Raw genomic sequence first — 14339 nt, 5'->3', positions numbered from 1 at the left:
GATCAAAATGTGGTCTGACGATCGGGGCAACATTGGAAATAATTTTAGCAAAATATTTAATTTAAGGAAACACTAGCATGGCACAGACCAGAAATCTTCAAACAAAAGAAGCCTTGCTTAAATCTTTTAGTAAACGGCTAAAGGATGATATCAAGTCCATGCTAGAAAATTTTGGTGGTTTGTTAAGCATAATTTTGTCTCTGGAAATCGAATATATTTATGTTTTTATTTAGCCTAGTATGCCCTGATTTAGCTAGGAAGAGGGCTTATACATCACTTGATGCCTTTTTATTACCTCAGATTTCTTGCATAACTCGATGATATCTTTTTTGTGCTCTTTCCAAGCGTAATAATTGCTTTTAAAAAATTCCATTTTGAATGTTGAAGGTTAAAGTGGCCCCAAAAAGGGAACTTTTAACCTTGTCTATAATTTTTAGACTGTTAAAACTTTGGCTAGTTCAAAACTAGCAATTAAATAATTAATCAGTTTTTAAAATGTAAAATAAAACTGACCGTTTTGAAGTGATTTACTTCCCATTCCCTCAAAGTAATCTACATTCAAACATCACATAGGCTACTCAGCATTTTACTCACAATTACTTAGATATGCAAGAATTTTTGGTAAATGTATGACAGTTTATATTATTGGCTTACCAATAATGTTAACATACCACTTGATGCCTTGTTTTATGCTCTTTACAAATATAAATATCACTCTTATTGCAAATTCATATTTAAGCACTTCTTGAGCTCTTAAAAATGACAAATTTTCAATTGAAGTATGAGTTATTGGTTATTTTCCAACAAAATAAGACTATGTTTTCTTGGTTGTTTTTGACCAAATAATACTACATTTATTATAATAGGCCTACTACATCCAGAGCAGAGAACTGCAGACCAATCAGCCTAACATCCATTGTTGCCAAGCTTCTTGAGAGAATTTTGAATGATGTGATCCATGACCATCTTACAACCCACATGATACTTTCTAATAACCAACATGGATTCCATTGCAATGCATTGGTGGAAACCAGTCTACTTGAAACTCATAACATCATCACCAAGCTCCTCAACACTGGTGTACCTGTTGACCTGATTTTCCTTGATCTAGCCAAAGTGTTTGACAATTTCCCCCACAGAAGGCTTTGCATAAAGCTTCTCTCTGCAGGCCTGAACCAGATGATAGTCAATTGGCTCATGTGTTTTCTCACTAAATGCACACAAAGGGTCAGACTGTTTGGATCAGGTGGTAAGAAGATATACTCCAAACCTTGCAATATCATCAATGGTGTCCCACAAGGTACAGTCCCTGGCTCAACCCTCTTCTTGATTTACATCAATGATTTAGTCACCAGGGTCAGCAACAATATCACACTATTTGCTGATGATTCTAAGCTTTCAAGTCCAGCACAAGCCTCCAAGCTGATTGACCATATCAACAAGTGGGCTGAAGAGTGGCTACTGTCATTCAACATCAGCAAATGCTGCATCTTGCACTTTGGACCAAAGAATGAAAACACAGTGTACTCAATGTGGGATCCTGAAAAGCAAACAAGGATTGATCTTCAAACCCACAATGAAGAAAGGGACTTAGGTGTACTCATTGATAACCTGCTCAAGTACCACTCCCACATAAGGAATGTGGTTTCTAAATCTAATACAGGACTTGGCCTACTCAAGAGATCTATTACAAGCAGATCACCCAAAGTCTTTCTTAAACTTTATAAGGTCATCATAAGATGGAACCTTGACTTTGGAAACTGCATAGCCACTCCCCAATATAAAGGCAACATTGAGACTTCTTTAGGGCATGCAGAGGCATGCCACCAAGGTTATAAATGGGATGAAAGACCTCCCCTAAGATGAAAGACTAAAAAAAAAAAAACTCAAATTACCCACTCTGGTATACCACCATAGACAAGGTGACATGCTGCTTACCCATAAACTCTCTAATGACACATCTAGTCTCCTCAACCTGAATATGTCCTACCAATCCCATACAAGAGGCTATTCAAAGAAACTTCCTAAATGCCATGTGAACACAAGAATGCATCAAAACTTCTTCTCTGAAAGAATTGTCAATTACTGGAATTCCCTCTTCAAGTCTACAGTGTCAGCAACCTTACCTATAACTTTCAAGAAGTCACTGGATAGCAAGTGGTCATGCAGAAACTGGAAATACTGCTGGCAAGATCCAGATCAGTAACAGATGTCGGTCATCATCACTCACAGAGCAACACACATCCATTGGACCTTATCACTCTGAAGTGCAAATTAAGGTAATTTTCTCAGTGCCAAAATTATTTATAACAAGGTTAGTTTAGGTTGGGTCAAAAAGTGCTGACATTTGAATTTGCAATAGAAGCAATTATTATATTAATAAAAAGCATAAAAAAGGCATCAAATGGTATGTTCACTTTATTTATATGCTAAGCCAATAATATGAACTGTCATATATTTACCAAATTTGTAGTAGTTATACTGATTTAAAAAATAGATGTAAAATTTTAATTCATATATTAATTTTAAGAGGTTTCTCTGTAAATAAATTAACTTGGTAATTTAAAAAATTTTATTTTCATTATTATGAACTTTTAAGTAAATACAGAAAGAATTATCAAGCAACACTTTGCAAAATCTTTGGTTGATTTTGAAATCCTTGTAATTGGGAATGGCAGGTCCCTTATCTTTGACAGCAGATTGCTGGCAGAATTTGCATAAGATATATTTTTTGAAAGTTTGAATTTGCATTCACTTCCTATAATTTTATTTAGGTTACATTTGCATAGATAAAGAAGAATTTATAACATTACAAAAATATAAGGCTTAGATATAGGCTTATTTTGTTTACCACAATTACACAAGGGCCAAAATCAAGGTAGGACAAGTTAGTTCAGGAGCTATTTGGTTGTTTTGCAAGTGTTAATTAGTATACATGTATTTCAGGAGCAATACCCATCATGGCAATACCATAAAAAGCTTATGGCAGGCACACCACTTTGCCTGGGTAGTGAATTTAAAGTGCCAAAACCCTATAGGTAATTGTGTATTCTCCTGATGAGTCCTTGCGTTGAGTGGTTGCTTTTGGAATGTTTGTTTTATTTATAGTTGTAGGCGTTTTGTTTATGGTGACTTATACTTAATGATGACATGACTGCCTATCCATGAACTATTCTTTGCAGCTGAATGCATATAGCTATGCTGCTTGACCTATGTAATTGGATAGGTGAGTAGGGTTAAGGCCTTGTTCAAGTATTTATCTATCTTAATTACTAAAGTAGGAAAGTAGTCTTCCTTTCTCTTTCTGTTCAGTTGTGTGGTGTGTGTTTGTGCTGTTGCATTGATGATTTCTTTTTTTCACTATAGCATTGAAGTTACATATTCCAAAGGTATTGGTCCATTCTAAGTGCACATGATGTAATTCAATAAGCACTTGATTTTACAAATGCAAAGTAGCCTCCAATGTTATTTTGATACCTGTGTTCAAGATCCTGTTGTCTGCACAGTAAACTTTGCTGTAACATAACAATAAAAGAGAAAAATTCTGCAAAAAAACAAAACAAACAACAATAACAATTGCAATCCTTCTAGCCTACAAAAATAATGGAAAAGAAGCTATTTGCAATATATTCAATGCACCAATTGAGAAAATTCTGAAACTAAAAAATTATTTTTATATTTTATCTTTAACAAAAGATAATACAATTGAAAAATTAGGGGAGAGTGGTATATGCAGGGACGGATTTTGGAAAACCTCCAAAATGCATGGTTAACATTGGAGTAGAAAAATGGTTTATGGCTCAAATGAAAGCCCCAGAACTGCTGTATAAACTGTGATTTTTCCAGATTTTTCTTGTGTAGCTAGAAGAAAAAAGGGGGGTGTCCCTGCTTATACCATTTGTCCCACTAAGTACTGGGGATGGTATATCTTGGGACACGGGGTGGTATACTCTGGGACATAGTAAAAAGATTCATGTATTGGTAGAAAACTTCAACTATTCATCATATAAAAACTACTTTAAAAATTCGACTTCAAAAGTAAAAATATATTAGGCACAAGACTAGACTACCAGTCAGCAAACACGGAGTATGGCTCTGCTCTGGAAGCTGTACTGGGTGCTGGGGTAGGAGGCGACAACTTTTTCAAAATGTCTTCCCTTGGATAAAATATTGAGTCTTCTTGGTCTGGCCACTTCCACTTTCTTAGACCGGCCATGCACATGACACTCACTCTGACACTGTTCTCGTTTTTCTCTTGGACAGACCCAGGAAAATACTCTCCTTTGTTCACCTAGTTTCATCGAGTCATCACTGTCATCATCAAGAATCATTTTTTCATCATCACTTCCTTCTGAATCCTCAAATAGCTTTTTTGTTGACTGGTCTTTTTTTTTGCTTTTCCAGCTCTTCCAACAGTCCCAATTTTTCCTCTAGCCCTGCCACCCCGTGCTTTCTTATCTTTTCTTTCGGCTTCTTGTTCTTCAATCTGTCTTTTCACAGGAGTGTCAGTAAGAATCTTTTAGAGCCTTTCTTCCTGCCTCTGCCACTCAGTACACGCGGCTTGGCTTTAGGGTATGGCAGAACTTGTTCTGGCGTCACAGGAACTGAAACGGGTGTAGAGGATTGTTCAGGCCCACTTGTACTTGGGGTTTTGGCCAGGTTGTTTCCAGGTTCAACTGGATCCAAAGCATCAGGTGCAGGTCTGTCAGTTACAGCAGAGGTTAGAAAAATATTTTCTGTAAAGATGTCTGGCTTGTAAGGCCATATCTTTATCTTCTCAAAACCCCTCATTATGTTGTTTGGCGTGAAAGATACGGGGAGGCTTTGGCCAACAAGAGATGCAATCTTGTATATCGTCACAGTCTTCCCTGGGTTAGACAGCATCCAGTTGTCCATAGCCTTGTTGTATTGGCATTTGAAGGGAAAATACATGCAAATGTCCAATGGCTGCAACCTGTGGCTGCAGTGAGGTGGTATTGTTAGTAAAGTGATACCAGACTCTTTTGCAAACTGCACAACTGCAGAACAGATGTGGGACTCATGGTTGTCCATTATCAGAAGCTTCAGGCTTTCAGGGGAAGCATGCAAGTAAGTCTTGAAATGTTTGAGATATTCCAGAAACAGTTCTTGGTTTACCCATCCGGAAGGCGAGGCTCCTCCAGCAGGAGCACCAGTCAGCATGTGAGGCTGAAATTTCTTGCATGGGAATATAAGGTAGGGGGGAAGGTACTGCCCGCTGGCAGAGATGGTTCCAACCATAGTCACAAGCATGCCACGCTCAGCTGAGGTTACTTTGCCCACTATTTTTCTACCCTTCTCGGCAAAAACCTTTGGAGGAACATGAATAGTGGTGACTGAGGTTTCATCACAGTTGAACATGTTGCTTGCTGTAAATGGAGTTTTCTTCAAAACTGACTGCAAGTTGGAGAAAAACTCCTGTACATTGTGCTTGTTAAAGCTTGTGGCATGCCCCAAACTTGTTGCCTCTGGCTTTCTAAGCGAAAGCTCTGGGTTTCGAGCCCGAAATCCAGCTAACCAGTCTATACCGGCTTCTTTAGAGTCTATCCAGCTGTCTGGGACAGTCTTGTTGTTTGCAACGGCGTAGTTGTAAGCAAGGGTTCTGGTGTCTCGACTGGTCAAACCATAACACATTCTGCTCGCTTGCAGCAGGTATTGAGAGAGCGATGCTTCTTCTTCAGGCGTAAAAATAGTAGCAAATCCGAACTTTTGAGCACCACTGTAATTTGCTTTTTCGTTATCACTGAGTTTTGAATACTTTTGGTAGTGTCTGTGAAGGGCTGAACGTGACACTCCGTGTTTCTCCGCCACTGCCCTAATTGGTAAGCCAGCCTCTAGGTCTACAATAGCTGCTTTAATCATGAAATGCTGGTCAACTTTCTTTTCAGCAACCGAATTAGAATATTCCTCCCACTTAGCTCTTGGAAATTGTGGCATTTTCTTCTATTCTGATGTCAAATCTGATAAAAAAAAGATGTATAAGCTATTTTTATCATTAGGATACAAGTAAAAACAGATAAGAAAAGACGCAATGTATGGACTGAACTGTAAGAATTCATGTGGTATATACTGGGACATGTCCCACTACATACCACTTGTCCTTGTCCCAGTATATACAATGCAACCTCTGCTTGCAAATTGTGCCCGATTTTTTTTTACTGTTGCACATTTTTCCACAAGATGGCCACTCAACATGGCCTGATGTTTTAGCTTTCGTTTGCTATCTTACACAGACAATTTCTGCAAACCGTTACAAAATAAAGCACAAAAAACTATTGCCCAAATATTTTCTGGGGGGTATAGCCAAAACTTTGAAGTCGATTTTCTCAAAAACGAAAATAGCAACTTACCAAAATGATAGAACTGTCATGTCCGCCATTGAATGAACTATACTAGGTGGCTTTATTGGATTTTTAAAAGAAAGTTAGATGGCAGATAAGTACCGTGTCCCACCTTATACCCCATCCCTGCATATACCACTTACCCCTAAATATAAAAAAACATACATACCTTTGTTGATGCAGTTACAAGTCCCAGAGACTCGGACCAGATTTAAACCTTTGATGCTTCCAGGCCTAAGTTCTTTTTGTAAGATTTTTGGGGAAAGCTCCAAATATCAGGGATAGTGGAAGCACTGAAAGAGAGAAGTGACACTAAACTCTCAGCTGCCATTCTTTGGAAACGTTTGACAGTTTATAAGAGGCCACAGAATTCCTGCGTTATTTAAAATCATTTTTCTGTGAATAGACAGCACAACAAGAGGATACATCTGGAAAAGTCATTCAGTAGTGATCTATTGTGCCTCCTGGCATTGAATGACCCTAGCTCCAGGCCTAGAAGGCCTACTGGTAAATACTGGTCTGCCAGAGACTAAAGCCAACAAATATCCTTCTCATCTGAATCATTTCATGGGCAGCTCCATTCTTGATGACTCTGCTAAGTAAAGGCTCTAACCCAGGAGGATATGACTTTGCAGTCTGGATAAGATAATGACAAGATTTAGCTGTACTTAAGACTAGGGAGCCTTAAAACATGATTAAATAATAGTTTTAATTGACAGTAATTGACTTGATTTTTATAGCTCTAGAAGGAACCATGGGTAACAGCAAAAAGCTATGGCTCTTCTGAAGGAAACATACTAATAGAGTAAAAGTATTCCCATTAGATTCTTTATTTTATACTCATACCTTAAATTGCAGCTTGGAGCAATCTAAGGATTTCTGCTTGTAGAGCTCCAGAGTTGGCAATTTGAGCTGAATTTAGGATTCTTTGGTGACCAGCTGCACTGTGCTGATCCATAGCATCCCAGTTGAGTTTACACTCTCTAGAGGACCACTCAGCATCCAGTCTTTGTTTAATAATGTTCACAGATTCAGTGGTAACCGTTTATTTGAAGTGTTTATTATTCTTGAAGAAAAGAATTAACCACAGACTCTGGATAGGCTAGGCTGCTTAACAGGTTTCAACTGATGACCTCTAGTTCTTGAGGTAGGACTAACAGTGGGAAATAATGCTGGGAGTGTATTAACCCTCATTAACTTAGTTAAAATGACGTCATCTCTATTTCTCTTATATACAAGAGTTGGTAGTTTCAGCTTTGCTAGTCTTGCAGGACAGGGAAGTTCCTGCATGCCAGACATCACTTTGGTGGCACATCTCTCCATGTCTTTCAACACTTTTATGTCTTTCTTTAAATAAGGGGAGGCTAGAAACATTCCAGCTTCAGGTTTAGGGTGCACAAGTCTATTATACAGAAGACTCATGACTTTAGGGAGTGAGTGGAAAGAGTATGCTTAATAAGCCCCATGGTTGAATTAGCACCAACAGCAGACTTCTTAGCATGAATGCTGAATTTTAATTCTTTATTAATAGTGATTCCAAGATCTTGGTCAGTATTTACAGAGAAAAGTGGGTGACCTGAGAGACAATAAGATTAAAAAGGGTTCATTTTGCCAAGGTGAGTGACATGGCACTTGTCAACATTAAATTTAAGAAGTCAGGCCTCAGCCCATTGATCAACCACTCAAAACATGCTTTGGCAAAGAAAGGACACAGCTGCCAGAGTCATCAAACAACTGAACACATTGAGATCACATATGAAGAAAATCAAGGATCCAGAGCTGGGACTTCTCTGTAAGCTTGACAGCATGTAATTTGGTTGCAAGTTGCCTGTGACAAACTTTGTCAAAAGCTTTAGAAAAGTCAAGAAGAATCGTGTTGGTAGGTACCCCTGCATGAAGTAACTTAGTGATATGGTCATATGATTCAAGGAGATTGATATAAACAGATTTTCCAGAACAAAAGCCATGCTGTGAGCTGTGCAAGAGATTATTTGCTTCAAGATGTCTAATAAATGCAGAACTGATTATTCTTTCAAGAACCTTAACAACTGCTAATAGGCTGGTAGTTTTCAGCCAGGTCCCTTCTACCTTTCTTAAATATTGGAATAATATGGGCTGCTTTCTAATCCAAAGGTAGTCTGGAAAGATTTAATTATAACTTGAAGAGTAAGGAAAGAGGTTGACACAAGACTGTTTGACATTCATGGAGGATAAGAGGATGAATGCAGTGTGGCCCAGCCAGTTCAATTTGAGTGACATAAGTTCCTTTTCAACTATTGAATCATTATTCAGAATTTGTTCTATAGTATGTAATACATCATATATAAGAGGTGGGGAAAAACAATACTGGAATCGGAGGAAAAACAGAAGCAAATTGTTGTTTAAAATTTTGAACTTTCAGCTCAGGATCAGCAACTGGTTGACAATTACACAGGATATCAGGGACAGTGCGTCTACTGTGACATTTTTGAAAGACATAACAGCAGAAAAATTTAGGATTATCCCTAACATCCTCAGCCAATTGTTCATCAAACCTTCTCTTCAACTGCTTGATATGGTTGGTTGCTTACAAAGAGTTTATAATTTTATGAGATTTTCTTTTTTCTTTAATGATTCTATGTTCTGTTTTGTATTAATTAGCTTACTTGTTTCAGTTATTAAAAAAGGTTGACTTTTGGCTGTTTTAGCCCAAAAAATTCTGGTCTATGACTTTTCAGCATGCAAAATTACACTTTTCACATTAGACCAACTCTCCTCAATATCATTGATGATAAGCTGTTCCCAATTGACATTGGCAAGTCTTCCAGAGACTAATTTGTAATTGACATATTTTCGCTGCTTGGAAGAGGGTTGTTTTGTAGGCAAACATATCCCTGAAATAATTACAACATTGTCAATGTTACCAATAGGTATGGTTATTTCATTCTTAATAAGAAGGTCAGGATTACTTAGAGTAATCAGATCAAGAGTGTTGGAAACTTGCCCTTCCCTAAAACTAGTTAGTTGTGAAATTGTTTGACAGAGGGAAGTATCAGAGAGGGCAGACAAAAAAAGGAGAATCTCTAGTGCAAAAACAAGGTCCATCAATCCATTGGATTTCAGGAAGGTCAAAGTCCCCCAGAAGGATAAGATCATAACCTGCAAAATTGGACATGACACGTGATAATGTAGCAGCCAAATTAGATTCAGAGTCCAAAATACAGGGGGTATTGGGGCTACTATAAACAATACCCACTATAATTGAGATTGTTTGATTATGTATTTTTATCCAAACAGACTCAATTCCATCTCTTACATAGAAGCAGACTTCTCTGTGAAGCAGGGGGGATTCAGGTTAGAGGAGAGTTGGTAACCATTAATTTTGATTTCATCACATCATAAGGCTGACAAGGTGTTTTTAGGTGCAACTTCTGTAATTGTTGCAACATCCACATCTACCATTAGCATACAAAAGGAAAGTTCTGAAAGTTTATTAGGGAGGCTATCAACATTGGAACTAAGGAACTCCATTCCTTGAGAAGTAAGAATCCAAGAGATGCTAGGATTAGTTAAAAATAATGTGATTATTTATTTTCTTTTTTACAAAAAGAGTATCTATACATTTTTCTCTGATGTGAAAATGCTTATTTTCTCTTAACTTTATTAACATTTATAGAGTATGCATTTATTTCTATAGAGATTGTAAAGTTGGCCAAAGTTGAGGAAGAAGGGCAAGTCAGTAGGATGACTCAATGTGAAGAAGAACAGTTTGAGATGCTTGTCAGAGCTGCTAATATGGTAAGTTGGCAGAGCTGTTTCTGTTCATTTTAAGGTCGACTTGATTATTCATTTTAATATCAAATCGTTTTGGGATTTACCTATTCATCTATATCAGCATCTGTTGTCTTTCCAATTGATTGTTTATTTTAGTTTATGTATGTCCTGGGTTCCATTGATTAATTGATAGTAATTTCTGATCGTTTTAAGTTTGAAATACCATAGAACTTTTTTTCTCCTTGTTGTCAGTTTTAGGCTCTTTACTTTTCTTTAAAAACTTTTCTTCCAGAAGTGTTTGTTACATTTTAAGAGTTTTTGATGATGAAGGGTCAATCTTCAAATCTTCACAATCTAGCTTGGACAATTGTCCCCCTTAATTGGTGCCCTTGAATACATCATGTTTCTTGGTGGTCATAGAATGGCTACCACCTAAAGGCCAAGTTTAACCACTGTTCTGAAGACAATGTATAATTAGGAGGAACTCTGAAAAACTCCTAGCCTAGTATTAAAATCATTAGACACCCAGACTTATATATTCATGTCTTCATCTGACTTTAGTTGCTTTTTTCAAAGCCCTGACAGTAATTCTAAGCTTTTCAAATGTTTCACTCTTTCCATTTTGGTGGGATTTTCTATGCCAAACATACTTATGAGCACAAGAAGATCTAAAAAAAACTCTGGCTGGAAAATAGGATTTTTTTACGAATATTATTAGAAATCTTCAGGAAAAACAAAATCACTTAAAATAGTGATAAATCACAAGGAGTGGGAACCCTGTTAAGTCAAATTAATAGGAAACAACTAATAGAAAAAAATAATATGTTGTGCTAAATAGCAGTAATTGTCATGAGAAAGGTTTTGTCATGGGACAATACTCATTATGTGATATATAAATTAAAAAGTTGCAATATGTAAAACAAACAAATAGACCTTAAAAATGCTGAATCTTTGTTTTTTAACGCTCCTCATTCTAATATCCATTAGTCAATGAGTATAGTAAAATCAGTGACATACCTGAAAGAATGTATGTTATGGATTGACTTTAAATTACAATTAATTCCATATAAAAAGGAGATAATCAACCAATTTTCTATTTGTAATAGCCATTAATGCTGAAACATAGTATAATCAAAGGTAAGAACTTATTATGTCATTTTAAGAATTAAGAAGTTGGAACCTGTCAAAGGCAGAGAGACCTTAAAAATGCTATGGGTACCGATTTTTAAGCTTGTTTTGGGTATGATATGATTCTTAAGATCTTCTGATGTGATTTGAAGGTTAATACCTTCAAAAATTAATAATTTGTTACACTATTTTAGGTCCGTGCTGGTGAATCATTAATGAAATTAGTTGCAAGCCTTAAAGAATATTTGATTTTGAACGACTTTAAATCGTTAAACGATGCTATATCAAACAGAACTTCGTCGTTAGCGACTGTTCAAAGGGATATCGATAAAAAGCTTATGGTGATAAGAGACGAAATGGCTGCCGACCTCTATGACCTTGAGGAAGATTATTATTCATCATTATATAAAAGTATTGATGCTCAATCATCACAGACAGAAGCTAAGAAATAAGTTCTTGATGTATTTTGTAATTTCGTTTATTCCATTGCTTCTTCGTTTAAAATTGTGATTTTCATAATTTTGTACCAAATTTTAGCTGAATTATTTCAGGTATTTGAACTTGTTTTTCTAAGTAAATACAAGCTTGCCCTACCGTGTGTGGATGTCCTCTATATATAAACATGAGGCCTGGTTTCCCTGACCTAATACCAAAAATATTAGTATTTCACTGACTGTTCTGTTTCCTAGATAGTAACGTAAAATTGTTACAAGCTATATCTTATGGAATTAAGCATTATTTTTGCAAAAAGGATTTTGAGTGCAAAAATGAAAGAATTTGAGGTTTCAAACTAATAATTTGAATATTTTTTCATTTAAGAAGCAAGTGTGGGTGAATTTTGTCTTCCACAGTTTTTTAATGGCTACTTTAAAGTTCGAAATGCTGCTTCAAATCTTTTTAGCAATCCACTTCTGCTTGTTAACAATTCTGTTTTATTTAAAATTGTCAAAAACTATTTGAGCAGGATTGTGATCAAATTCTAGTATGTCTTCTCACACTTACCTGTCTTTATTGCAGATGCTGCTCTAATTTTAAATATTTCACCTTTATAGTGTGAATACTGTAGTGTCGGACTGATAGTAAAAGCAATTTCTTTTTATGGAGATCAAAGGTGTTTTGACCTGTTGACCCGAAAACATCTTTAACGTGACGGTCCCATTACACTAGTGTTGATGTAAACCATGATAATAGACACACCTCTTTCATCCATTAGATAATCTTGACTTGAAAAACGGCCTAATTATTTAATTCACTTTCACGGACGTCGCCGTGAATATTTTTCGGGTGAGGGGGGCAAGTCCTGACAAAATGTTGCTTTCGTTTTAACGTAGTTGTAGAATAAAAGTATGCTTGATTTTGCATGCAAGTAATGCCACAAATGCTGATGCTTGGACATATTTTCCAGAAGTATTGATTGTAATGACTAGACTGTGGTTTCTACAAGACTGACTGCCGACAAATGATATACAACGACACTACCTGTTGATGCATTGGATTTAAAATTTTCCATTTAAAGGTGCTTCGAAAATAATTTTATCCATAGCCTCATTTTAATACAGAATTATTTAAATTAACTGAAAAGTTTCCCCCCAAAATGGTCGTAGCTGTATACCCAAGAGGCCCAACAAGGATACTCAACCATGCTTCACTAATATTTTTGATTGAGATCTGAAAACATGTTCTTAAATAATGCTGTAATGACAAAAAATTAACGGCTTCTTCTTTAGATACCTACAGAGGATAGGGCGAATGCTCCTCCCTGGTGAACAAGAAGAAACTTTAAATGTATAAAAATAGGAAGATGAGACATATTCTATTTAAATATTTTTCAAAGCAAAGCTCCTGGTATCCATTGTCCCCACAAGAAATTTTCTGGTGATGCTCATGTTCCCCCCCCCTTCCAAAAGGATCTGAATGTGTATGAACTCAAAGCAGGACAAGAACATTCCTTTTGCTCCCTACAAACTTCGGCTAATATCCATTAGTCATTTCTTCTAGATTTCTGATGACAGGAATTCAGGAACCCTCCCTTTTCTCTCCATAACAAGGTTGGGTGTTGTCTAAGTCTGAAGAGGCACAACGAATACACCAGCTTTTTCTTTCTAACTAAGGTTGGCTTTACTCTAATTAGGCTTTCAAGTCTAAGCCTTGGTTTCAAGGACTGGCCTTGGTTTGTTGTTTAACGATTAGAGTATCTTTGTTTTATTCGCAACAAATCTCAATGTTCCCAATGACCCAAAAGGCGAATACAAGGAACTTACTTTTACTTCCTACAAAGTTTGGTTGAGACCTGGCAGCCCTTTTTTGTAGATGAGCATGGAAGGGGCGTAGAAAGAAACCCAAGCTGTGACAGTGGATTTTGCTTTCTATGAATTGTCGCTGAGTCTGACAATATCTTCTGGTAGATGTTCAGAACCGATCTAATATTTAAATGTTTTAGCAGTTCCAAGTGTTTATTTTAGTTTAAAAGGTTTGTTCCAAGTCTAATATCTCAGCTGGTCGTTCGAATTATTTATCTTTTCAGTATTTTTCCTATAAGAACTAGTATTTTAAGATTTAATTTTGTGTCAAAACTAGAATAGTCACCATTTCTTTCATAACACATGTGATACCAAATGAGTTTTGCTCACTCTTGAATAAGTTGGATTTCCTGACGCGTTCTTGCGTAGTGATGTTTAAATATTCAGATTTCCAAGTTTTCGATACGCTCAAAAGTTTTTTCGCTGTTCAGATCTAAACTTTGGATTGAAGAAGTAGAATTGACTTAAAAAAGAAGTCATTGGTCAGCATGCTAAAAAAAAAACTTGCAAACGTATTAGGCAGATACCTGGGCAGGTAGCCAAACTATGGAAAGCTCCTACCCATCGAATCTTTTTTCTAAGATTGTTAGGATTATTTTCATAGTTCTCTACAGTTTTCTTATAATTTGGCTATTTATTTACCAAAACAAAACAGTAGCGACTTTGACAGTGCCCTTGGAAAGCATCTAGCACATCTTACTCAATCTTTCAAAGAAAGATTTCAGAGCCACTCTATGGAAAATACAAAAAGAGTTAAAAAGCTAGATTTTTACAATAGTATAAGCCGTCTTATAAATTT

At 36.4% G+C, this 14339-nt stretch overlaps 1 protein-coding gene across 1 annotated transcript; it reads left to right on the top strand.

Annotated features, from left to right (window-relative positions):
• The first annotated feature begins 17 nt into the window (after positions 1-17).
• LOC136030976 (mediator of RNA polymerase II transcription subunit 22-like) lies at positions 18-11838 on the top strand. Its single transcript, XM_065710130.1, has 3 exons — positions 18-177; positions 10036-10136; positions 11435-11838. The coding sequence occupies exons 1-3, from the start codon at positions 78-80 to the stop codon at positions 11690-11692; spliced, it is 459 nt and encodes a 152-aa protein (XP_065566202.1). The 5' UTR covers positions 18-77; the 3' UTR covers positions 11693-11838.
• The last annotated feature ends 2501 nt before the right edge of the window (positions 11839-14339 follow it).

Source organism: Artemia franciscana, chromosome 9 (assembly GCF_032884065.1).
Source record: "Artemia franciscana chromosome 9, ASM3288406v1, whole genome shotgun sequence".
Classification (NCBI taxonomy): Eukaryota; Metazoa; Arthropoda; class Branchiopoda; order Anostraca; family Artemiidae; genus Artemia; species Artemia franciscana.
Note: the sequence above shows the minus strand (reverse complement) of the source record. Positions and strands in the feature narration are given on the sequence as shown.

What these genes read in the sequence shown, in the direction of transcription:
- LOC136030976 (XM_065710130.1), top strand. Translation starts at nt 78, where the DNA reads ATGGCACAGACCAGAAATCTTCAAACAAAAGAAGCCTTGCTTAAATCT. An exon ending in CATGCTAGAAAATTTTGGTG is followed by an intron (nt 178 to 10,035) that starts GTTTGTTAAGCA and finishes TTATTTCTATAG; the next exon opens with AGATTGTAAAGTTGGCCAAA. An exon ending in TTGTCAGAGCTGCTAATATG is followed by an intron (nt 10,137 to 11,434) that starts GTAAGTTGGCAG and finishes ACACTATTTTAG; the next exon opens with GTCCGTGCTGGTGAATCATT.